The following is a 27,095-nucleotide window of genomic DNA, read 5'->3' as shown; positions in this document are numbered from 1 at the left end:
CTTCAGATACTTTCTTTGAAACATGTGTTTCCCTTTATTGGCTTGGTGAGGCTGATGAGAATTGCACATAAAAAATAAAATTCACAAGAAATTCATACAATAGGTAGAACCACAAAAGGTATTGGTAAGGAGCTGGCAGAAGGCAACGTGGATAAGACACAAACAGACGACACACTCCCCCTCCCTGCATATTGTCCTACCCAAAGAAACATGTTCACCCACAAACGTTAAAGCAGTGCTCTATTCCTCAGTTATTTGACATCATAAAAAAAAATGTCCACCACGCAGTTTAAATGTTGAATTGTCAGGTTTATATTATATTGCTACTCTAGGCAATTTACAAAGCCGATTTTATATTACAATGATTAAAGCCACATCTACCAAGTGGGACAGGACACCATTACCCAAGCTCCACACAGAAAAGAAAAACATCTATTTATAAATATAGGTATTTTTTCCCCCGCTAATAGTTTTGCCTTTTTGTATATTGGAAAAAAAAGAGCTATCACTTACACAAGTACACTTCATGTTAACTACATTGTGATCAACAAACTATAATACACATGATTGCTAGAAGTCCTGATTTATTCTGGGTTTCTAATTATCTGGGTACTCCATATAAGCAGGAAATTAAAATCAATTATGAGATTACCTTATAACATTAAAGTCACTTTCCTACTGAGACCCAACTGAATAGAAGGAAGAACATGTAATATCGGTTCAGTGCTTTAAAAATTAATGGCAATACTCTTGAGTCAGATAGTGTTGCCAATGTGAATTGAATCCCGTGGACTGTCTCAATCTGAGAAAATTTAAAAATTGCGGGATGGGTTTGATTGTATTTCAGAGTCTGTATCAATTCTGATTGACAAAGATCAGCATCGGCAAATAATTACAGCAACTACGACTTACAAAGGCTGACCTATGGTGAGCACACAGACATACAAACCCAAACACGCAGAAATGCAGACATTCACGCATAGGGTTAGACTTTTTAACTAAAGCTAGTTCAAGACAAGAAACACTGTGTTAAGACACATTGGAATGGAATTCCTACAACATTTTTGTGAGACAGCTGGGTAATGTGTCTGGTCCAGAACCACACAACATAATGATCAGCTAAAATACAATTTTTAAAAAATAATTTATTGCTTTTTATTATTCTTATAATTATAACTTATCATTTTCATCATCATCATTATTATTATTCTTTTTTACAACAAAGAGAAGATTTAAAAATCCAGGAAAGAAAAATTGTAAACTTTTGTTTGGCGTTCACATAATCAAGCGCTGAAATACCTGTACTTTTTTTAAAACTACAAAATGATGGCAGGAGCAGAGTGTATTAGTACAACCAAGTACCTGTAAAAACCTTTTATTGCTTTATGACTACTTGTAAAAAAGAAAACTAATTCAGACACAAAAAGGAAGCTCTTCATAGCTGTAGACAAGAGACAACTTGGACCAGGGCTACTTATGCTGTGGAACACATCAGTCTTACTGGTTATCAAATAATTACAGAGCTTGATCAAGCAACACTTTGCAAAAAACTGCATTGGAAAGGCTGTAGGTTGAGCAGCCCTGCTTTAGAGACAACACACAGACCAACCGAAGAAAAGCAGATTTTTTTAGAGTTCCCCTTAAGAACTGATCTGTCGAATGCGCCAATCAGTTTTAAAAGGCATAAAAAAGAAGCAGCCTTAATATTTATGCATTGTACACTTTCTCCCCCCTGATATTATATTTCAGAATATAATTAAATAAAATAAATAGTCAATTTCATAAGGTTCTTCTTGTGTTGTGAAGACCATATAAATATTTTAATTAAAAATAAATAGATAAATAGGGCACTGGAAAAAATATCAAAAGATTTACTGTAGGTTTCACTGAAGAGGCTCTTCTCCAAAAGTGGTCAATGCATAAAAAATAGTACTGTAGTGATGTACAGGTATAGAGAACATGGATTTCAGATGCTTATCTACATATTTTATGCGTAATGATTCAGAATTAATGCATGTATGAGTGAAAAACAATGTTAAATTCTTGACCTCTTGAGGTCTTATATACAATTATGAAAATATACCTTAAAAAAAGTATTTTACACTGGTTGTACTGTATAGAGAAAAAAAAACTGACCATGAAACTTTAAAAACAGAACACTTATACAAACATTAGACATGGGTAACAACAACTTCTTCACCACAATCTGCTCAGACGAACCTTTGACTCCATCTCCCTAAAAAAAAAATCACCCACACACATCTATATGCAATCATATAAGCACATCCTCTAAATATGACAGGGGACAATGTTTGTCTTGCTTCATTGTCATTAACTACAGGTCAACATTCTTGATTAAGAAAATTTCAGCATCATTGAAAAGAAGGCTGCATTGTACAGTGCATAGCTGTAACAAATAAAGAACTTTCTCAGATATGTACACAAAATAAAAATATTCCATATAATATCTGTAAATATACTACTACATTTTTGCCAAATGTAGGCGATAATGTTATCTGAAATACCCCCAACTCTTATTAGTAATGTAACACCACATCCACACATCAGATAAAAACAAAAAAAACTGAACAAGCTGCACATTTTTTACCAGTCACAAAGCTGTTGGTATTGTGGAACATGGAAGATCATCCATTCTATTATTTTTCTTTTTTTGTGAAGCACTGTATCTTTGTTCATACATAAAGATTTGTCGGCTCTCTGCATCGATAATGTCTCTTCTTGACTCTTCAGCAGCTTTGCTCATGTAAACTTCATTTTTTAATCTTTATTTTTTCATCGTACATAGAGTGTAAAACTTCTCAGTCTCAGCTGAAGGACAAAACATCCATGAGGTATTACGAATCCCTCTGTCAGTGGCAGGTTTGGTGCTTGTTACCTTCGCAGGCTGCGCTGTGCTTCTTTCAGCAAACTATCGAAATCCATGGAGTCATACTTGCTCTTTGTGGATGATGGATCAAAGTCATCAGAATGGGAATCTGAAGGAATGTTAAAGAATATCCATTAGTGACAGCAGTTTTTCAGAGTTGTTCATCTGTTCTACCACAATCACATTCTTGATACCTTATCTATAGCACAAAACATCAAAAAACAATAAGAGACAGTAAGAACTATCATGCTCATTTAGATCCATTTATTTATAGTCCCACAGCCAGCACTGGCTGTACTGAGAACAAATCCACCAAGGATAAAATTCTCTTAAACTGCCCTACCCCTGGGAAGAATTCAGAGTAGCAAAACCACTACTCTGGATAAAGGCAGGATACAGACCACCTACTGAAAAATCGCTTGAACAGTCAGACAACTCCCCACAAATAAGACACCCAAGTTGGAATCAAACTTGTGAGCCATGAGCTCAAAACATAGCAGTACTAACCATTCCGTCCCACAGAAATTAGATCCCAGTGAGACTTGAACTCACAACCCCAGATTCACAAGACCAGTGCTCTAACTCCTGCACCATGGCACCTTCTCTACAGATTTCAGGTCTAACAAAATGTCTCAGAATGATTTTGTTATGTTGCAGCATGAGTTATTTCTTTTCACAAACTTATTAAGCAAACTCAATTGCTAACCTGGCCTTGCATTGTGCTTAACTACCCAGGCAAGCATGACTCAAAATGGTTAAGCCGAATTTCTTTTAAAAGGATGGTTAACATCGTAATGACACTACGGTATTAAAAAGCAAAACTTGACAGACTTAAGTTTCTTCATTTATCTTCTTTTAGTGCTGCCCAGAAGCCATGGTCATTGTACTGGATCAAGGTGAGTGACATATTTACAAGGTAACTGTAAAGTAAAAAATTAGATTCTAAACTGTAAATGATTTATGCCACCACCAGTTTATTTTGTTATCCTTCTGTTTAGTGCTTTGGACAATGCATTTTACATAATTCAAAAGTGTGATGGGAAATAAAGCTTTTAACAGGGTACAAATGACAAACAGGCAAAATGAGAACCGTATATTTTGATTTGAAAGCTGATAATAAATAACAGTGTCTTATCTTCTTTGGCAGACAGCTTCACAAATAGGATGCCACACAGGCAACAGCACAACTTAGAAAGCATGAGAAATGAGAATGACCATGGTATGCACAAGATACCAGTTGTTATGTAATGTGATGCCCAAGGGCTGGATTGTGCCGCACAGTGCACCTTGAAGAATGAAAAATATACCAGCCCTAAGCCCAGAACTAATGAGCGGACTCTTGCAAAACAGGAAAGGAGTAGGGAATGAGAAGTCTAAACAAACAGCATTTTTCACATTGAGCATTTTTCTATCCCTCTTTTGAGAAATAAAACCACTGCAGGTTAGAAATATACTGAAACTACACGTCTGAACATTTCAAAACTGCTATATGACTCGTAGGAAATATAAGTGATATTGCAACCTACTATTCTACATTCCTTTCTCATTAACTACTAACAAATCATTATGATACCTTTAATATAAGGGACAATTCTTTTCCTTACTTGATAGAAAACAACCAGACAATATATGTCGAAGACTACCAGCTTTTGAGTGAATGAGAAATTCAGGTGTTACTACAGTCTCACTCCAGAGCACCGGTTAACCAAAATAAATAATGTCACTGTGTTTCAGGTTTAAACAGTAGGATTCAGGACTCCTGACTGGAGAATCAGGGGGGTCAGGTCATTTACAAATTACAAATTATTACTGCACATTTCCTGCTGTACAAATGTGTGCCCGGTACAGTTAAAGTGAATTTGTTCTCAATTGGCTTCAGCTGTAAAATAACGAGATTAAAAAAAGGGACCAACCAAAATTAATGGTACTTCAATTTTGGGGAGCCCCAGTATGGACCTAAATGTTGCAAAGCACTGGACCAGCTGACTAGGTACTTTTACACGGCAGCCAGTTTTCTCCCTTCCAGTTTCAATTTAAAAGACAAAGCCTTCTGAGCATTGTTGGAATTTGATTAAAAGATCCTCAAGTTTAATCAGATATCTTGCCTGTTACACAGCATAATTATCAAAAGTCAATACACCATGTGCTAATAAAAGCAGATAATGCTTGGTTTGTAAACCACTGGCACATTAGAAAACCACAGAATACAGAGGTTTCCCAAGAACATATAGAATTTAAGGAATAATTGACTATCACAAAATAGGCATTGTCCTTAACATTTTGTCTCATTTGCTCTCAGCAGCAAATTCAAATATATCTCACAACCTCTTCTTATCCAGCTCCTTATAAAAGAACAGGGGAAAGTTTTTCTATTTTTCAGGCTTTCATCTTTGGCATTATGTACCGAAATACTTCAATTTTGCCAAAGCACTGAATTATTTATTGTACATGCTGTGTACTGAACTATGGCTTATTCATTCTGATCCTACGTGTTATCACAGTGTCAGTTTTATTTGAACAGGAAAGTGGACAGTCCCGTCTTGAAATTTAAGGTGGATCGCTTAAATTCATAATCTTTCATATTGTACATGTATCTGTTTTGGACCCAATTAATGTAACAATTAATGTACTCTAAGGAAATATATTTCTCAGCCAAAATAAATAAGGAACCCTTTAATGAAATTCACATAACTCAACACATACAAGTGTAATCCTAGGGTTACTCTTTTGAAAACTGTTTCTGCTTTTCCAGTGCTTTTGCACTTGAAATATTTATTAGGAATGTAAAAATACACACACACACACAAAGGAAGGACCTTTTCACGCCTCATGATTTGCCCCTATGGAAAAGTTCAGAAGCTCCATATCTGTCCTTATTCCCAAGATTTAAGCTACACTAACATCCTCCTCCACCTCCAAGTAAAAGGTCAGGGACTTCTATTTGATTGCAATATATTGTAGCCTTTCCTGAGATTTTTATTAAATGAATGGGTCCCCAGGAAAATGCTTTACTGCATTGCAAAGGCACTTATCTTTGCATATCTATATTTAGTTTTAGTTGCAGGCCATTTTATAAAATTACCCTTACCCAAGTCTGTATAATTTGATTTGCAGAACTGCTTTCGTCCACCGAAGCACAGCTCAAACTGAGGTTCATTAGATCTGCGTAAGGTGTGTCCATTTTCCAGAGCAGCAAAAGCATCACAAGTGTAGCGGTAGGTGATGAAGCCAAAATTATCCCTAGAACAAGAAAAGAAGGACATCACTGTATTGGAAGGGAGTTAATCTCTGAAAAGCCATATCCTGGCTTTTTTGTATCACTGTAGATTTGTTTAATGATGAAAAATGTCAGATGATAACACAGATGATACACTTATGACAATTTCAGTTGGAGGCTACAGTAGGTGAGGGTTTTCTTAACTGTATAGTAAATATTCCTTTACTATAAAAGGATTTTTTTTCTGTCCTTGATTTTGTGTTTTAGAAATATGCCATCACACATACTGTAGGGAGTACAAAATACAATTTGCCTTCTTGGATACAAGCTTCCTTTCCAAGTTTCAACAGACGGCTGGTCAGGAGACATACATAAATGAATGGAGTTTCATGGAATTCATTTTTTAACACTGTCCACAACCACTGAGTCACCACCCTCAATTCATACCCGTCATCTCTCAAATTGACTGCACACTCTTCGATTTCACCAAACACTTCAAAGCGGCGCTTCAGTTCCGTCCGGGTAATGTCAGGCCTTAGTCTTCCCACATACACCACGCGTCTCTCCTCCTGAAGATTAAAGGAAAACCAAGAGGAATTACAAAGGGAGCCTTTTTCACCATAGTCATCATCAATAACTTCTAGAGTAAACTGAATTACAAAAGGACAGCCAACAAAACTACAGTAGAAGCAATTTGTTGGAAATATTAATCTCCTTCCCTCATCTCATATAATGTGAAAGTACCTAACTGCAGAATGTGTACACTGAGGTGGACCTGTCTGCTTTTTAACTGAAAATTTCTAGCCTGGTAATTTCTAACCAAAATTGGAAACTAATTAAGAAGTTAAACTAGGAATCTTAGGGTATCCAGTTAAAAGCTTAGGGGGATGGTACATTAAAATTGTACAATGGATTAGTAAGACCTCATTTAGGAAAGAGTGTATATTTTGGTTACCGTATTAGAAAAATATTCAACTGCTCTGGACTCAGTCCAGAAAAGAGCAGCAATATTAATCCCAGAACTTTAAGGAATGTTATACACTGACAGACTTTTAGTTTTTAATGGAACAGATTATGAGGGAATCCAACTCAAATATTCAAAATTCTCAAAGGCATTGCCTATGTCCAATGGACTTCAGGATCAGCAGTGACAGTTAAAAGAGGACACAAGTGGAACCTACAGTATAGTACATTTAAAGCGGCAATCAGGAGCTTTTTACACAAAGAAATGTGGGGGATCAGAAACAGCCTAACCAGCCATGTTGTTGAAACTGATCATCTGCTTTCTTTCAAGGCACAGCTGATCAAGATCGGTAATCAATTAGTTACTAACAACCAAACAGGCGACAGTAGATGGCCTATTTTTATACTTTCTTACAGTACATGTTCTTTCATTACGATCTTGAAAATGAAGAAACTAAAACTTCCATTCAACCACTCTGGCTTTGTGCAGTCTGGTTTATGGAAAAGCAAAGAGTCCATGGGTACTGTGTTAAATCTAAGAAAAGAAGTCAAAAGTCCTGTTGTGACTCATTATACGATAGATGGCTATTTTGAAGTGTATATCAAAGGAATTCATCTTCAGTAGCTAATACAAAGAATTAAGTTCTCCCATTTCCTTAAAGCAAAGACTTAATGGAACTTTTCTTGGCTGAGACAGTCAGTAAGGGGTGACTAATTCCTACATATTCAAGAATTAGGATTGCTAAAAAGAACAAAATAAAAGGAAACAACTCACAAAAAAGGGAAGTTTGACACAAACAACCACCCAACAAGCCAGAATATTATACAAGCTGTTCCTTGAACTACAACAAATTAAGGTCATAGTTTGAAGTTTTAAAATATTGGCATTCTTAATGTGGCAATTATGTCTTTCAAACAACTGTAATTCTGCTAATTATTTAACCCCCGGCTACTTTTTTTACTGCTATGATTATTTATTCATTCATTCATTTGTCATTAATGGTATAGGTCCACTGAGATGCTATCTAATTTTCAAAGGCATCCTGAGGGTACAGGTAACACAGGATATTATGCCAAAAAACGATTAATTTTCTCGACTCTAAAATTAAAGTTCATCACTAATTACACTAACATTAGCTAAACAGCATGTGTGTACAACTTCCCTTAATATAACTTTAAACGGGAGCGCTAAATGAGAAGGGAATTAGAAAGAAGATACATCTATTTAAGAATCTGTTGATTCCATCCAGAATGCCAAGATCATTTCTTACTAGCTGCCACACACTTTCATGAGTGTTGCAGTATATCTCTTGGTTGCTTAACATGCCATATAACTTTTCCATCAAAAGCAGCTTAGGAATTAGGGTGGTAATATTGATCTTATACTGATTTTCAGCAAGGGTTTCATGGATGGTGTTACTTTTCCTCCCCTGTACACGTACTTGCATTCAGGCATGATAAATCTTTCAGAGAAGGGCTAAAAGATAGTCACAAGGGGGATTAACATAAGCTGAATTACAGAAGACTGTGTACACGACAGTAGGGTTTGTGAATCCTCGCACCAAGGTAACAAAGACTCAACACAAAGCTCATTTTGAATTACAACGTTTTAATTTCCATGGATAGGTGTTATCATCAAGTAAAAAAAACGTACAGTAGTAGCGACTTTTTTGCATTTTGAACTTTTTTCTCAATTCCATATGATTTCAGGAGCAGAAACCATTCAATGTTGCTATACCGCAAGAGTGATATACTGTAGCTAGTGCAGCAGGAGAGCACTGCCGGTTCAATGCTGTAGATCAACTTTGTTGCCCAGCTAAGAAAATCTCATCTTGAACAATGGCTTTCTATGCACAAGAAGTGACTACCATTCCAAATACAGAATCACAGGTCTTATGTCAGGAAAGAAATTACATGGAATTTAAAATAAACAGTAGATAAAATGCTGTTTTCAGTTTTCTTTCTCCCAAATAGAAAACACATGTAAACAAATCAGCAGATTTTGATCTGATACCTTTGTGCTGCTGCTTGTTTTTGTTTCCTTTGACCCAGAGGAATGCGTTAAGACCGCACTACTTTTTAGTTTCTATGATTAACTCGCCACTTTCTTTCCTTTTGACTTCAGCAGGTGCAGCTGTGATGCACAAGTACGGTTGGGTTTTTTTGTGTTTTTTTAGCATTTTTGCTAACATTAGCAAGTCATCTGTACATGACTTGACAACGTTTATTTGTCATAGGGTGTTTTATTTCGGGATGTGTTTCATCTTACATCAGAAAATGGGAAGAAGGATTAAATTCACAGAGCGCTGCTTAAATGCATTCACCTTATTGAATTTCACATGTTAGTGGGATCCTGCACGAATCTTGCTGTTCTCCAATAATCTTATTTAAAGAGCTACTCTTTTCATATTTTTGCTGCATTTTTCCTTAAGTGTGATTAATAATATCTGTCATTTCCCAGACAGACATTTTTTTTAAATAAGATAAAAGGTAAATGTGTAAGTTAAATAATTCAGTGACTCACATTACATTTATTCAGTCATTAAGTAGTGTACTTGCATGATTTCAGATTATGTCTGTCAGGTGTCCCCTCTCTGCATGAGAAAATGTGACTTATGAGAGAGCAAAGCAGGCAGTATTAATGCATAGTTGCTATAGAAAGGCAAATTCACTCAAATGTTTTCACTTTATGATAACTCACAATTGCCTTTTGCCTCTGCCTCTCTCTCTGTTCGGCTCTTTCAAACTCGCGTTTTTCATAATCTCGTCGATACTCCTCCCTCTTAAGTCGCTCATGTTGGTACTCCTCGTAGCTGTCGTACCTTAAGAAGAAGAACAGCACATTAAACTGTGCAGTAAATTCTCCATTTGGTGCTCTGCCGTTTCATATTTTCAGTAAGCAGAAACATAAAATCAACGATCAGTGATCAAAAGGCAAACTGTTTCACTTCATCCATCCTTTCATTTTCTAATCCACCACAGGCTCATGGGTGAACTAGAGCCTATCCTGGCAAGCAAGAGGCACAAGGCTGTGTTTTTAAATTCCCATCCAGGCTGAATACACCCTGGATGGGACGCCAGTCCATCTCAGGACACACACAGACACAAACATGCTCACACCAGGGCCAATTATCCCAGAAGCCAATTAACCTACTGTACCAGTAATGTCTTTAGGATGTGGGAGGAAATTGGAGCACCTGACCGGATCCCATGCAAACACAGGGTGAACATACAAACTTCACTCACACAGCACCCTAGGAAATGAGCCCAAAGCAAAGCTAACCACTGCACCACCACACTGCCACCTCATTTGCTTCATTACTTCAAAAATATTGTTTCCCATATAAGGCTAACTTAAAATATAAACCAAAAAATTGCATTTTCTCATTGAAAAGACAATGACTCCCACAAGATGAGACAACAGAAATTGGTTTTACTCTAACAGATGCAATTGTCAGCGAAATGTCACATTTCATTAACTCCTGCTTATTTTTTTTTTATTCAAAAGCAACTGCAGAAAATCCTTCAATATTCTATTCACTTTGCAGCTGTGCACTTAGCAACCTAAATTTGGTCATTTGAAATTATTTTGTTCACTCGGTCAGCCAGCTTAATTGTTTGCAATTAATAAAATAGATTTTTTAGGTTTGTAAATAATAAAAAAACAGCAAGCAGAAAACATGCAGTACTTTCTGTGAAAGGCAAGTGGCAAGTAGCTTTCAGTGTAAAAGACATTATGAACTATTCACTGCTGCTAATAAAAACCTCACAGCCAGCAAACAGAAAAAATAGCCAATAAGAATAGTTGAGTGTGGGAGTGGAAAACGACTTTGACAGCACTTGTAAAGCTCTTAAACAGTCAGAGCTGGTCTATGAGTCATGTCTGCATCAACAGACATGAACTGAATAATTAAAAATAGAGAAAAAAAGGAACTTTGGAGTATTTGTGATACAAAACTGTGGTCACGGGATGTTCATTTTAGATTGAACTTAAAAATAAACTGTTTGGGGACTAGAAAGAAGACAATGACACTTGCAGAAATCATTTCACCTAACAGGTCAGTTTAAATTGTCTTTTTTTACTTTTAATTGTTTTATGATTTTGTTTAATTTTGTACTACCAGTTTAGTTGTGTCTGCTGTTATTGAATCATTTTGTCTCATTCTTGGTTAATTGCTATAATTGTTTTTGCAGAATACAATGAGGGCCACACTTTATAACAACATTTAATAAGCAATCTGTATTAATAAATAATGAAAATGTATCAAAGCATTATATATACAGATACTAACTGCCCTAGATGTAACCTTAATACAAAGGTTTATTTCCTGTGACTCACATCTTGTCTCTGTTTGTACTGGATTAAAAACATTTAACAGGTGGCCTTTTCTCCATTCTCATTTTTGTTTTCCTGGAAGATAAACTTAAAAATGAATTCAGAATTATATTAATTATGGTTTAATAAGCCATTATCCATCACCTGGTAATGTTGCATATATTGTTACTAACAGTTATAGATATAACCTTATTCTAAAGGGAGACCATGAGAAATTCACAGGATTTGCAGTGACAAACTGTGGCATGGACAGATAGCAATATTATTAAGATTACATAAAAGAAATAACACAACAGATCAGAGTAGGGGTTTGCCACTCTTAAATCCCATGGTCTGTTACTAGAAGTTTCTTAAACCTCTAACTATTAAATTAATGCTAAAAATGATTAGAAAAGAGAAGCGTGTACAAGACCCTGGTAACAAACTACCTTTGCAGCTACAGACTGAATGCATTTGATTACTGTAACTCTTTAGAAACGGCAGCTGCTGCCTCCTAACCAACTTGCAAAAGTCATTTTATTAGTGTGACAAATCTAAGCAGAAAGAATTAAAAGAACTGAAAGACACGAAATGGATGGCAGCAAGAAATGATGAGAAAATATGATTGTATGTAAATAAACATAGAACTGGAATAATTGCAAAAAAGGAGCTTTTCTGGTCTTTGAAGTTCACGTAGATAGCTGCGTCAGGTTTATTTCATGCTGAAAAGAGAAGAGAAGAAAAGAAACACAAAGTTTCGGCCATAGAGCTTTGACAACTAGGACTCCTAAAGAAGGCTCCACAGCCAAAACTTTGTGTTTCTTTTCTTCTCTTTTCAGCATGAAATAAACCTTTACTTGTTTCTCTGGTCTTTGACATCCAAATTCATGCATTAAAGGAGTAAAGAGATTGATCTAGAGCTGGAACATCTGAAGACAAATGTAACAACCAAAAGAACTGTCTGAAAGAATAACTTAGATCACCTTGGCCTCCGACTGAAGGGGGATCTAGACTGTGATCTTGAATGTATGGGTGGGCTTCTGCGAGACCTTGGTCTAGTGTTGCTGGAATCCACACAGTGATGAGACCTTAGAAAACAAAAATTTCAATGTTGAAACAGCTCATTCAGGAGTCTGTACAAGTGGTCCCTACTCAGTCAACCCAACTCAAAACTTTCTGTGAAAAGGGCTTTTTCCTTTTAGTTCATACAAAAACTATGTACTATACAGTACATTATGTCAGTTTCAAATATCCCCTTGAAAGATGATAATTAGCGTTGAGTGATGTTCAACTGAACTGGGGCATAATTGTGAAAATGGCTCAAAGGAAAGTGACATGAAAACAACATTAAATTGTTTACAGTTTTGTTTAAAGACAAAGACTGTGTACTTTGTCTTTAACAACAGAAAAGACTCATGTTGGAATTAATATTAATGAAGACTAAAAGACCAAGTGGGTATTCCAATGTACTGCATAACAAAACCTTTTACTCAGTACTTTTAACCTTCCACCACATGGCAGTTTACTTAAAACTGCCTGAATTTAGAAGACACTTCTTTATGCAAAGGGTTGTGATATTTTGGATCAAACTGCCTTGTTTTACCCTGCTTCTTTAAAAAATGGCAGTATGGGAATCATTTGATCTATTACTAAATACTAAATGGGTTACATTATTGTTTAAAACTGTTATTATGCTATTGTGTTTAAAATTTATTTGTCATCTTTTGAAGGTCTATAGTCCAACATATTTGAAAGAATAGAGACTGAGTGTGGTGGTTAATATAGTATAAGATCTTCTGGGTTAGTACTGTTACAATCTCTGTAAAATTTAATCTAAATTTAAATGAAAAATAAGTATTTCTGCCTCTTACACAAGCTTCTACAAAATAACAGAACATACTGTATAACTAAGAGGGCTCCTATTGAAAAACACAAGCTGGTAATCTTAAGCCTTTTGCCATCTTAAAATATTTGTAGAACGAAATACTTTATAAAACTGAAATAGATATTGCACTAGACATGAGATCATGTGTGGCTTAATATTAAGGATTTGATTCAGAACCATGAAGGTGTTTTCTTATAAAAGTTGCACTGTGGACTTCAGGGAAAAACAGGGTTCAAGTAATAAAATTAAATATACAAGGGATGAAAATGAACGGCAAATATGTACAACCAATTACTGAAAAGCACACGTTTATTTCTACTTACTCTCAGATGTGTGGAAAACCAAAATCTGTACTGATAGCCATTAAAATACAACAAATTAGTTCTAGAATAAACAGCATTTGTTGCATTTTTAATCCTTCTCGGTATATAATTAGATGAAACTTGAGACAGCTTAAGAAACCCATTTTCACCTCTGTCACTAGCACCTTTTTAAATTCCATAGCTTAATCACTGAATTGATCAAGCCAATGATTCAATAAATAATAATGAAGATGGCCATGGGAAATCTCTAATATTAACTAGTTCCACAGGTTACTGGGGGTTAGAAAGATTGAAATATATTTGATATTTAGCAAAGATCTGATAACGATTTTATCACAACTCCATTTACTTTTTGTACATGTGGGTGTCATGTCTTAGTCATACTGTACATCTGGTTAATGTACATCCTGTTGAGACTAAAAATGCAGCCCTAATTAAACTCTAGATATTAAAATTAAAACATCCCAAAATAGGCTTTTGACTTAATGAGTGGTAACTGAAACCTGCACAGACATGTATTTAAAAACACAAACAGAAACATTAATAGACTTCCAGCTTTTCTATATAAAGAGAATAATCACAACTTTAATTACAAAAATATTAAAAATAGGAATGCCAGAAAGAGAATTCTTACAATTTTGTGTAGTTCCTTTAAAAATTATTTGTCTTTATGTTTATTGAGCCGAGAAAAAACCTACAGTAAACAGGAAAGCCTTTCAGACTTTGTGTCTTCTGACATTGCTGTTCAACTGCTTGAAATTGTAATTAGATGAGATGGAAGATAGGTTTAAACTTCTATGGAATAACCTTGATGAATTTTACTATATTTTTAATCAAATCCCATTTTTCTCCCATCTGTAACCATTGTTCTCTGCAAACCTCTGCTGCTGTAAGTGTCTTCAAAGTGGAAAGAGGCCAGGACTTCAGAGACAGTGATTTACCTTTCATCTACCCAGACACAAACAGCAAGCACTGATAAGCAAAACAATAGCTGTTCCGAAAACCCTCATCATAAAATATAGATGTATATAAATGTGAGGGAAACTATATGCACGGTTGAGCAGACATAACTAAAGAATCTCAAACAATTTGCAAACAAGACTTTCCTCCTCTTCTAACTAAGCTGGACCTGGTGATTTTCAGCATGGTGATAAACCCACACTTTACTTACATAAATAAATAATCCTTACACTTATTTAGTAGTTTTCTCAACACTCCACTCAAAGCATTTTATAGGTAATGGGGACACCCTCCACTACCAATGTGCAGCACCCCTTGGGATGATGCGACGGCAGCCAAAGTGTGCCAGTACGCTCACTGCACATCAGGTATCATTTGTGCGGAGAACAGAGTGATGAAGTCAATTCATAGATGGAAATATTAGGAGACCATGACTGATAAAGGCCAGGGGGAAATTGGACCAGGACACCATGGTAATACCCTGGGATTTTGTCATGACAAGAGTGCCACTTTTTTACAGTATAATGTTCCCATCACTGTAGTGGGGCATTAGGGCCCACACAGACAGCTGGGTCAGCACTTCCTACTGGTCCCACTAACATCTCTTTCTGCTCAACCTTCAACTTTCCCAGAAGGTCTGGCAGGCTCACACCTGCCTAGCTTCAGTGGCCAGTTGTGAGTTGCCAGATGACATAGCTACTGCCTATATGACATGAAATGGTACACAGTATTCTCTTCTCTGTGACGTTCACACTTTCTTACCGTGAGGAGGACCGGCTGTAGGGGGACCTTGATCTGGAGCGTGAGTAAGGAGATCGGGAGTAAGACCGCCGCCGGTGGCAAGACGAAGATCGCGACCGGGACCTGGAGTGAGACGCTGACCTGGACCAGTGACAGCGCTGGGAAGAGAAGAGGGATTTGGGAGGGGAGACAGAGCTCCTTGAAGGGGAGCAACTGGAAGGCGAACAGGATGGAGAACCCCCAAACAACAAGTCCAGGTGGGTCCCTTCCCAGGGGTAGAGAAACTTCTCGTTCTCATCCTCGCTGTCGTCGAAAACCCCTTCCATGGGCAGGCCTGGGTGCACGTAGTCAGTCAGTTTGTAGTAATATTCAGAGTCACTTTCATCTCTCTGCTGGGGGCCAGCCTTTTCATCCTCATTGTAAATGGCTTGTTTTGGGTTACCAAAGTGCTTGTTGAGTTCCGCCCTGATCTCTTGGTCTCGGAGCGGCTTCCTGCTGTTAGCCTGCTGCCTGTTTTGATATGTCTGCAGCTGTTTGCCTTCCCTGTTGCACCAGAGGTCCTGGTCAGGCGAAGAGTAATTCTGCTGCTGCACAGCCAAAGAGGAGGGAGACAAGACCAAGTCCCAACATTCCAGTTGCCTCCCATCCTGAGATTCCACTGAGTAGGCCAGGGAAATGTCTCTTTTTGTGCTTACAAACTGGCAATAATCGTGATCACCAAACAGACGCAGAGTGGAGCGCTTGCTTTTGCGGTCCTCCTGCCCTGCAGGTAATGCAGAGACTTTGCTAAGCTGGGCATACAACTCAGTCTGTTCTGGACCCTTTTTGATAGAGGGGCAAACAGCAGAATCACTGTAGTGAGGTCTTTTACTTGCTTGAGCTGAGGAGCTGCATGAAGACAACTTGGGCTTGACTGAAGGTTTGAAAGGATTTTCTTGAGTGGCCTTGTGTGGAGGAGTGGTAGGTGGTGTCAGACCTGAAAGAAAACAAAATAATACGTTAAAATTGTTCAAATAAATTTAACCAAATGAACTGTTAAAATCAACAAAATAGTATATAGCACGACATAAAAATGTGCTAAAATAATCACTTTCATTCCATCTATGGAAGAGCCTTAATATTTTGCAGTTTCACCAGATTAATGTAACACTCAAGTGCTACACCCATTGCTGACCTTACAAAATCCTTATTTAGGAATATAAAGGCACTAACCACCAACAGAAAGGATTAAATCCTTGATTACAAGTTGTGCTTGTATCATGAAAAGCAAAAGCCATTAATGTGATCAAATACGGTGGATCCCATCCAATTGTATTATTTGTTTAGCTTTTTTCATTTCCCAAAAATATATTATTTTCAGGTCTTTTAAACTGCTTTGAAAAACTAATTGTTTTCAAATCAAGCCTTGGAGTCAAGTGAATTAGTATGCCACAGTTAAAAAGCAAAAATGTTATTATACCCGTAATGAAACTGTAGTGACTGTCGGATCCTGTCCCCATTCCCGGTGGAGTCTATAGATTTCTCGCTTTCCCTGAAACCTAGCTGCTCCTGACAGATTTATGTGGAGACAGATGGCCATTACATGCGAGATTCTGACAGGTAGCAGTTTATAGCATAGTTAATGCATTTGCACATACAACCAGCAATGCAGGTCTTCTAACAGAATGAAATTCAGGCAATTTCTTTTTTTCTTTTATTACTGTTTTTCTTTTGTGCAAAGGGTTTGCAGTAAATAGCAACAAATGGCTGCCATTAGTGGAAATGTAATTGGTGTCAGACAATTCCACCTACACAAACAATCAGATGCTCTGCTCATATTTCAGCCGGGCTCAGTCACAGCTTTATTTATTAGTACTGCACTGAAATGCGCAGTAAAGGAAAGGAAAAGTTCTGGCAAGAACTTCTGTTTCTCTACCGATACGCCATCTGTGCAAACAAACTTACTAGGTCATAAAACAGAGACCCCCCCCCCACAAAAAATTAGATTACTATATGTTTCTTAATCATAATGGCTTCTAACTAATGCACACACACAAAAAGTAATAGCTTTGGGGCCAGAGGATTTTTTGTTTTCGAAGGTAGATCTCAGGCAAATAATTTCATGGACTGTGCTACACCAGATGTTATTTATGAATTGCAGTCTGAGGATAATAGCTCCTAGCTTGAAAACTTAGCTTCTCAGAATTGTTAAAGACACTGCTTTGGTCATTTGTGATAATATGAAATTTTAACTGAAATGATTACAGATGAGAGAAGTATTTTCCTAGATTCTAAAGAGATGTTACAATAGAGACAAGATCGTTAAATCAATATACCCCACTATAGACCGGTTCTTCTCAATTAAACCTAATCTATTTTAAGGACACCATAGTACATACCAAGAAAAATATTTCTGCACCAATGCCAAGAGCATACAATTTTTAAAATACTAAAAACAAGTCTCAGAATATTACCAGCCTGTTTAGCACTGTCCACAGGATGCTGGTTGGGTTGGAACCTGCTTCTGTTGGTGTCCTCTTTATCCACTTTAGCTATGTGGGTTTAGCACAATATTGAGCCACATGTTACAGAATGATAAACCATCTAGAGCATATGTGAACAAAGCAAGATGAAACAGGAATCTTACTGGCAGTATTATTCTGCATAAAGGACTGCTTTTTCCAAAATACATTTCATCCATACATTCATTTTCTAACCTCTTCACTCAATGCAAGATTGGAGGAGGGCCAGAGCAAGGAACAGATTCAAGGCAAGACACACCCTGTGAAATCAGTCCATCACAGGGCACACAAACATGTACACACACACATCAGCGCCAGTTTACCCAGGAGTCAAATATCCTACCAGTATGTCTTTGGACTGCGAGAGGAAACCAGAGTACTCTTACAAACACAGGGAGAGTATTCAATGAACTCAGGCCTCTACAGCTGTAAGGCAGCAATGCTAACCACTGTGCTATCCCCAAAATAAATTGATAAAATGATTTGTATCAATGCATTAATGTATTAATTAGTACTGATAGTGTATAAATTAGCTAAATTTGAACAAAGCTGAACTTTGAAATTAATATAAGAATCCAAGATTGGATTGAAAACAAAAATCTATAATTACATTAATAAAGTGAGGCACTGAAGCAGTTGTGGGAGTTTTTTCTCTTTCCAATGTTTTACTACAAAGAATGGTATTCAGTTTGATACGACAGCTACATGTGGGACTGTTCAGCCATTCTGGAATCACGCCCAACCATGTTATCAATTATAATATCAAGTACTTGACATTTTATCTTAACTGAGGCACCTTTCTGGATGAAACATTTTAACATGTTTGTAAGATTTACAAAGATATTAATGGCATTGTATAAATTGATTCTAAAGTTTAAACAACCATACTCTTTACTTTCCTTCATCTGAAAAGTGTTTTAGTAGATTGTTATTCTACAACACTCAGATAAGGTTCAGAGGCTGGGGATATTCTTATTAACTGTGGCTAAAACGTAAAAGTAAGGATTTAGCACTGCTTGACTAATGTAACAATTCAAAGACGGGTTGTTTATGTGCTGGATTCTATTGATGGTACAGGTACAATCTACAGTGCTCCCCAAAAGTATTGAGTAAACCAGTCAAAAATGTTCTTTTGGCTTTACAGTCAATTTTTACTTGTAATCATGATATTAAAATGAATAAGCACAATAGAATATACCCTTATTTTGGGTAATTCCATGCATACAAAAATAATATTAAAACAAAACCATACTTACAGTTCAGCCCAATGATTTCAAGTGGCCATAATTATAGGAACATATACACGTAAAGAAAATTTCAGTGTAAACGTCAGTGTTTGGATGCATATCACTATGAGGCAATAACTGCATTAATTCTATGGCATAGTGAGCTTACTAAGCTCTGTGTAACCATTAGATTTGTTTGCCAAGCCTTTGCTGCAGCATTATGAATTCTTGCCTTTTCTTATGGTGTTGCGCCTTTTTTTTTCTTCAGCGAAAAAACACACACTCCATTGGAATTAAATCTAAAGATTTCCTTCTGCTTCATAATTGCCTGCTTTTCTTTAACAGATGTCTTTTGTCCTTGTCCCATCCCGCACAGTCTGCACAAGCATGTGCCTGTTCACTGGTCTCGAAGCCCTAGATGCCACGTCATCCCAGCTCAATGTGGCTCAAGTCTGGCTAGAAGACAATCCACAGCATGTTGCATTCTTATTTTGCAATAAAATCACTGTTAAATGAGCATCATGAGACTTTTTGGTACTGTACATGCTGGAATATTCTCAGAATAGGAAAAATCCACAAGAAGGGCAGTGAGGTTCCAGAACTACTGTACAGGCAGTCCCTGTGGGTGAAGTTCTCTAGAGACTTTCCACTCCACTCCAGACAATCACACTTGTGGTCTCCAATATTGCACCCCATCATCATTCTGTTTGGCCGCAAAGTCCTAGGGCTGGAGCATGCCCAAGCAACTGTGCTCCAGCATTTAACATACTGATGGCACAAAGACATTCTCTTGATAAGAGATAAGAGGGTGTATATTGGGTCCTTCCTTGAATATGCACTTCTTTCTTGATTTTCACTGGGTTTCAAAATCAACAATTCAAATTACCTCATCAATTTCGCCAAGTCTCACTAATGAGGTAATTTAAGTGGCTATGCAACAGTTTAAGCACTTAAATATATTATGGTCAGTCATGAAAACCCAATTAATCAAAATGAGGCCAAAAATATTTAATCAATTCACCTGTATATCCTATTTATACCATACATAAACAGGGAGGAGCTTAGTGGGATATTCTGCATAAATTACTTATTTTCTTGTATATGTACAAGATATCTTGTACTAAAAGTGAAAATTGTTTTCAGAGGAGTTTGACACGGGAAATTAACTTAATACCCTAATCAAATCACAAGACCTACCCGATATAATTGCGTTTTCCTGATATTATCCCTGTTCAGTTGCAGATGCAATTAAAAATAATACACTGCACTGCCCACAATGTAGCAAGTAAGTGAATACACTGTAGAATGCAATTCAGAAAACCTAAAGGCCCAAATAAAACTCAAAAGCGATACCTTCAGGATGGCTCTAAACTCACAAACAAATAAATTCATGTTTACTAAAGGTTAAGTCAACTACGGGAACTCATGAACCCTTACATCCTATGTCAGCCCCTCTGAAATATCGCCTAAAGATGCTGATGTGAAAGAGAGATTGTGACCCAAAATGGAAAAACAAAAAAACCTGTAACAATAATTAATCTCCTCTTTTTCAGAGCTTTGTTACTGTGTATTTTATCTATTGTTGCTTGATTCAAAAGATTACTTATGCAAGAAAACATACTTCTATAGATGTTTTATATACATGTATATACATACACTGTAGGTCCAACATACAGTATATTAAAATGGTTAAATTCAGATTACTTAATCTCTGTCCAAAACCATGTACTCTGTCCAAAAAAAAACAGATGGCAGTTTTTCAGAGACAAAGAAGCTGGTAAAGGCAAAATCACAAATAAAAAAAGAATGCATTTTTTTCTTACCTGCTGTTCCAGAGAGCTCCACACTCAATGTCCGTTCAATGCTTTTGTTCTCAAATGGAGATCCTTTTTGGTCACTGAAACACAACACAAATTTTTTTAAATATTTTGGAGAGAAATGGAATTGTTGGATTAAATGATTATAAAAATGGAAATGAAAGGGAAAAGATGCCTCATTTTTCTAGAAAAATGTTTAAAAACTCTCTCACTTACTTTGGAGACTCTGGGGTCAAAGGAAGTGGCAAGGTGGTTGGTTTGGCTGTAGAACACAAAGGAGCATGGGTAATTATTTAACTAAATCACATTATTTTAGTAAAAATTCAAATCCATACCTATAGATTAATTTTATCATTAACAGCACTGTCTATAAACCCAACCAGTAAAACAACTGTACTTTCTACAGTTCTTAATAATATTTTGCAACTAGACCCCATTTTTTTCTGAACATTTTCTATGAGGCAGGATGGCGTAATGGCATATGCATTCTGATTCAGAGTTCCTCAGACTGCTTAGTCTGACAGAAAATCAAGACAAATGTTGCACACTGTATTCCAGGAAAACCCGAGGAGAACATTTTAAAAGTAATTTTGCATGCAAAGAACCAAAGCAGAATGAGAAAGAAGAGCAAGGGAAGCAACTTGCCCAGAGCTATGATTATCTCCAACTGCCACTAAGGAATGCCTTTCAGTTAATCGACTATGTCATTACAGTAACATACATCTGTCAACGTTAAACATTCAACATGGTCTAGACAGAAATGGGTTTACTTAAAACTGCCTTGCACAGGGCACAGAAAATTTTCTTTCAATTAAGGCTACACAATGACTCTGTTCTAAGATCTACATTTCACTTCTTTGGAAATTACTAATCGTGCCTATTAGGATGATGATTGTCTGGCATTTGTAAAATAAGGCGCAAGTCAAACTGGTATGGTTAGTATGAATATAGGAAGCAGTTAAAGCAGGAGTAGGAGAAAGGAGAGGCGAAGGATGCAGCAGAGTGATTACCTAACAGGGGGAGGACCTGGTCATCTTGGTACTTGCAGAATGCCTGCCTGTAAAGGTGGTGCTCTTGTGTGACGGAGGGTGTGAGGTCTCCTATTGGAATAATAGAGTCCGGGAAGAGGGAGCTTGGGGGGCCCAGTGAGAGCTGCATGGGGCTGCCCATGACATGATTGTGGCCACCATTCCCACCACAGCAGACCTGCTCCGCCCTGCCTTTCGCTTCCCGCGCCATCTCTTCATCTGTCTCACTACCCCAGCGATCAACGCCTACCCCTTCCAGAAGCAGGGACTGGAGACTGGGTTGAGCAGCCCATTTCCTGACAGCTCTGTCTGGGCTGCATGCTCGCCTCTCCGTTCTCTCACCGCTCTTGCTTGGGCGTTTCTTCTTCATGGGGACGCTGCGAAGACCTACTTGGCGAGCACTCCTAATCTCTTCCCTCTCTGTCTCGGTCGGTAACGGTGGACTACGTTTCTGGGCCCGACAGTTATACTGTTGTTGTTTAGAGTTCTGCATCTCCCCATGCAATCGAACTCCGAGATCTTCTCTTTTCTTAATGGTCACTTTTACATGCCCTGGAATGGGCCTGTCAAATTCATCCCTTCTCCGATGGGTGCTACCTAAAGTACTTTGGTTTCTGTACTCTTCATAACACTGCTCGCACCTGCCTGACGGATCTTTCTCTCTAGGACGGAGAGAATAAGAATGCATGTACCTAATGAATCTAGCGGCTGCCAGGACCCCAGCATCCAGGGCAGGTTGCTGACCTGGCGGCCTTCCTTCTTCACTGGATTGCGTGCGTTCCCTTTTGACGCGGGAATTGCCATGGCCGTTCCTAAGGGCTGGGGAAAAGCGAGCAGGTGCTTTGGGTTCAGACTGTCCCTCAGTGCCGGCCCCATGAGCACAACACCTCCATTCCCCAGCACCCCCCACTGCAACGCTACAATCGGCACCAGCATGGTTCTCACCTCGCTGGTGATGCAGCTGCTGCTGAGAGGGATGAACTGGCTTCTTCTTAGAAGAGGATGAGGAGGAGGAGGCAACAGAGGATGAGGATGAAGAGGCACCTCCGCTTTTTACTTTGCTGCTGCTACCCCCACCGCTTTTCTGCTCGCAGGCTTTGGTCTGGATGGTCTCGTCACTGGCTGTTAGGTATTTGAGAAGCTCGGCACAAGGGCGTCGTGTGGGCTTCTGCTGCTGCTGACAGGGGACCCTCTGCTTATTATTCCAGGATGGGTTTTCTGTCTGGTAATTTCAAAACAAAACAAAAAACAGAATACAGCATAATACTGCTATGTATGCGCCACTTTTCAAAGACACCAATACATTTATTTTGATTAACAACACTGCTGCTGCTTTTCATTTTTCATATGGTTGATCACTGTTTGTTTTTTTCTCAACCTAAAACACACAGTCGTGCCTAAATGTTCTCTCATTCCCAGGCAATGATGGTTTTAGTTTTTGATGCAAACAAAGTGCAAAAGAAAAACCGAGCCGATCCACCCCAAAGATACGAAATAACATATTGTGCAAATTCCTCTCCCTATTGTCCAGTTTATTAGTGACGCTCTGTTATAGTAAAAGGCAGAACAAAATGCAAATCAAGTACTATAAAACAACTTATCCGATATACTGTCCTACAATAAAAGCAAGAATTTTTCATATAAACAAATAAGTCAATTGAAACTGAATTCTCATTTACAATTCCAACTTGGGTAGTATTCATTTGTACAGCAGGGCATTCCACTGGAGAGTGAGGCATCTTGCTCATGCGTTAAACAGCAGTTCCTGTCCTAGGATTTGAACCCACAACCCTCCAGTTGCTTTCCTTAAAGGAATGGGAACTAAACATGAAATGCAAATGTTGCTACTACCTGAATATAGAGAATCATAAAACACTTTTTACTGAGGTCCACAAAATCAGCTTGCTACAGTCAATGTTTTCAGAGCATGGCATAGAAACTCTACTAGATGGTTGTCATTCTTTTCCGAAAATGTATGGATTATTGTGCTTCATTAAAAAGAACATGTCAGCACAAACTGTGGTAAAGACATAAGCTTAAAAATATGGTAATGGTGTCTCAAAAGATCCATTTCTTTAGTCTGTCAGGGAAAAAAAGGATGTCACCATAGCTAAACAATAAATGCAGGGGATAACTTTCGCTAATTAGACAACCCAGATGTTTCATTAATAGGCCTCGGAGACTTTTTTTTTTGCATTGCAATGAGATGAAACCAAGAAAGAAACCTGGTACAGGAATTGAAAATCTCCCAAGTCTTCAATAAAACAAAAATAGCAAAAATGGAGGAACACAGAAACAGTCTTTCATGTAACGATTGTGTTAGGTAGCTACCTTGACAACAGCAGGTGTTGGTCTGATCCTTTGATTACTAGGAGCCTCATTTTGTGCCTTGCCACCTGTGTATTGATTATAACTGAGCTGGGAGTTAGCTGGTGCCAGCAAGAGCTTCTTTAGCTGTGGAATAAAATGAAGAAAACAAAGCATGTATGTGAAAACAAAAGTGCATATGTCTATAAAACACATTCTTAAGCATCCTTAAATCAGGTTTTGTAAATAGCATATTTTACAGTTCAGGATTCATTATGGTAGACACCAGCAAAATACTACAATATATAATACAATCTGGTCATCTTAGCTACCAACAAGACAATCTGACTGGAGACAGAGCAGGCTGAGCAACAGGTGTGAAAATTCACATACCAGCATCGTATGTAATAGTCCATCAACAATAAGAACATGTAGTACAGGTCAGGTCAAATTAACAGCAAAACGAACTGGTATTGTGAGTGGTGCTTCTTTTAAAGTCACAAGATATAATAAATGGAAAAGGGCCATGCTGAGTGATTCTAACAACACAGGGCTGAAGCAGACTTGGGATATATGTATAAAAAGGTGCACTTTTTTAACATTCACAGAATGTAATTTAAACTGCTATATCTGAATATGGAGGACTACTATAGTTGACAACCACTGATTTAAAGTATAAAAGAAGTATATTTCCCCTATTTCAGAGACATATCCTCATCTGATAAGTTATAATAGATCTTGAACAGCAATAATAAGTTTACCTATATTGACATAGGAGCATGACATTTTCAGATGACTGGGTTTATACAGTATGTACCTGATGGGCAGTTGATCACATAGGTGTCAAGTCTGAAGCCAGGCTTCACAAAATAGCCATCTATTCATAAGACAGTGCTTGTTTCCAAAGAATTAATCATGAAAGCATTAATATGAAGGGGCACTGATTAATGATTCACCCTATTCATGAAGCATTAACTGCCAAACTACTGCACTGGAACAGGCAGCTATAAAACAGGGCAAAATGTCTATGTACTGTACCTTGTCAGCAGTACAGCTTAAACATTTGCCCTCTGTTCCTGTACAAGCTGAGGATGTATATTTGCAAAATCATGTACACACATGAAGCAAGTCAGAAGTGAGTGTAGCAGGGTATATTGAGTATCAAATCAAGCAGGTACAAGTCACAGAAATGTAGCAGCAGTAATTTGTGCTAATGAAGAATCTAGAAATTGAGACGGTAGTAGTTTTTTTTACATTCTACAGCATCTACAGATACAATCTTACTTCTGCCAAGAAGACTGAGAAGAGTTAAATCTGATCTTACACAATGTTCTAAACACACATGTGAATACATATATTTTCCATTGAATTGTACAGAAAAGCATTGTCCTTATTTCACTACATTTTGAAGGACTTTGTTTAGAATGCATTGGTTTTCCCACTGCCTCGAAGCCCATTATAAGTGAGGCATACTTAAAATATGAAGGCTTTCCTTAAACACAATGGCAGAGTGCTGAATGGTGGGAAAGGTGTTTTTCAGGAAACACACTCATTTGTTGAAGTTTGGAGTTTATATTCAGCCCTGTTTATGATACAAATATCATAATAGCGGGGGTGCATCTTTTTTCTTCCTGGAGTTAGAACTAGTTAAGGACAAAGTACATATGACTTATCATTATCAGGAATTTGGAAAGTTTGTTGTTGCAGATACTCTATGTGTACCATTATGGGGTACACAACAGTGAATACTGCTGTTGGAAAACAAAAATGAAAACTGCTTATTATGTTGTAATTCTTACTGTTTGCACCACTCAGCTCCAAGGCAGTTGTTTTAGGACCTATAATTAATAAAGTGAGCCTGCCTGCAGTGTACACATCTCTTAAAGGCTTTTCCACAGACCCTCAGCCAGGCCTTATTTTCACTACTTCATACCCATGCAGGGGGTAGCCAATCCTTTGGTGATAAACAGAAGGAAGACATCTTACTAGAGATGGCTCCTCTGCTTCTGGTGTGGGAGGAGAGCCATCAGGTGAGGATGGGCAGCTCTGATCACTGGTGTTGGTCACGTCGCCTTCTGCCAGAGCATCGAATGAAGGCAATCCGTCCTCATCCACCGGGAGGCTGTCCAGGGTCTCGGTGAGAACTGCCAGCAAGTTGGCCTCATTTTCTTCATCTATCTTCTGCCGAGAGGAAAGTTAAAAAAAATATATCATTTTAAATTGGACATTTTTTTTGGACACACAGTTCACGGCTAATGCAGAATTATTCAATGTGTTGCTTTTTTCAGTCAGTGAATATCCGAAGTGCTGGTCTTTTCTTTAATTCCACATTTCCCTTTCCTTTACGAGTCAGATCTGTCACTCCCAGATTAAGTACGCAGCTTACTGGACCAAAATAATATCTCCCCCAAGAAATCCATTATCAAGGCTGATACACAGCAAGTGTCTGAAAAGAAAAATAAAAGACCCAAAAAAGGCAACGACAATGAGCTAGAAGTTCAGCGGTTTGTTTTCCAAAACTCTCCACACCAACATGAATCTGCTTAGAATTATCAGCTTGCTGACAAGATGTGTGCATGAAACCCTCAGATAAGAGTATTACAGCACGTTCCTAGGGAATGTAATACAAAATAAAAAAACGGTTAAATAAAAAAAGAAACTTTTATTTTTCCAACTCCTCTTAGGTTGGCATTCCCATGCAAAATGAAAAAAGAACACTTAATTGAAAAAATAGGAACACATCTGCTCATCCATTTTCTAACTGCTTTATCAAATACAGGATTTGATCAAATCTGGAAAGCAACAGGAGCAAGGCTGGATTCACTCTGGATGGCACACCAGTCCATCACAGGACACAAACACCTAGCACACTCGCACCAGGGCCAATTTTCCCAGAAGTCAATTGACCGACTTGTACTGTATGTC

At 37.7% G+C, this 27,095-nt stretch overlaps 1 protein-coding gene across 2 annotated transcripts in view; it reads right to left on the bottom strand.

Annotated features, from left to right (window-relative positions):
- Nucleotides 1-10: 10 nt before the first annotated feature.
- Nucleotides 11-27,095, bottom strand: part of ppargc1a (peroxisome proliferator-activated receptor gamma, coactivator 1 alpha) — a 325,924-nt gene continuing 298,839 nt past the window's right edge. For both annotated transcript variants that reach the window (XM_015345244.2, XM_006629820.3), the window contains exons 3-13: nt 26,157-26,351; nt 24,195-24,317; nt 22,809-23,085; nt 21,052-21,097; nt 20,842-20,915; nt 15,313-16,267; nt 12,366-12,470; nt 9,769-9,889; nt 6,552-6,673; nt 5,976-6,127; nt 11-2,996 (exon numbers count right to left, since the gene is read on the bottom strand). In XM_015345244.2, the coding sequence (XP_015200730.1) occupies nt 2,893-2,996; nt 5,976-6,127; nt 6,552-6,673; nt 9,769-9,889; nt 12,366-12,470; nt 15,313-16,267; nt 20,842-20,915; nt 21,052-21,097; nt 22,809-23,085; nt 24,195-24,317; nt 26,157-26,351 (2,274 nt within the window). In that variant the 3' untranslated portion in view covers nt 11-2,892. The remainder of the gene's footprint in view (nt 2,997-5,975; nt 6,128-6,551; nt 6,674-9,768; nt 9,890-12,365; nt 12,471-15,312; nt 16,268-20,841; nt 20,916-21,051; nt 21,098-22,808; nt 23,086-24,194; nt 24,318-26,156; nt 26,352-27,095) is intronic.

The sequence above is a fragment of the Lepisosteus oculatus genome, chromosome 1 (assembly GCF_040954835.1).
Source record: "Lepisosteus oculatus isolate fLepOcu1 chromosome 1, fLepOcu1.hap2, whole genome shotgun sequence".
In the NCBI taxonomy this organism is placed as follows: Eukaryota; Metazoa; Chordata; class Actinopteri; order Semionotiformes; family Lepisosteidae; genus Lepisosteus; species Lepisosteus oculatus.
The sequence above is the reverse complement of the archived record's forward strand: the minus strand, read 5'-3'. Positions and strand labels throughout refer to the sequence as shown.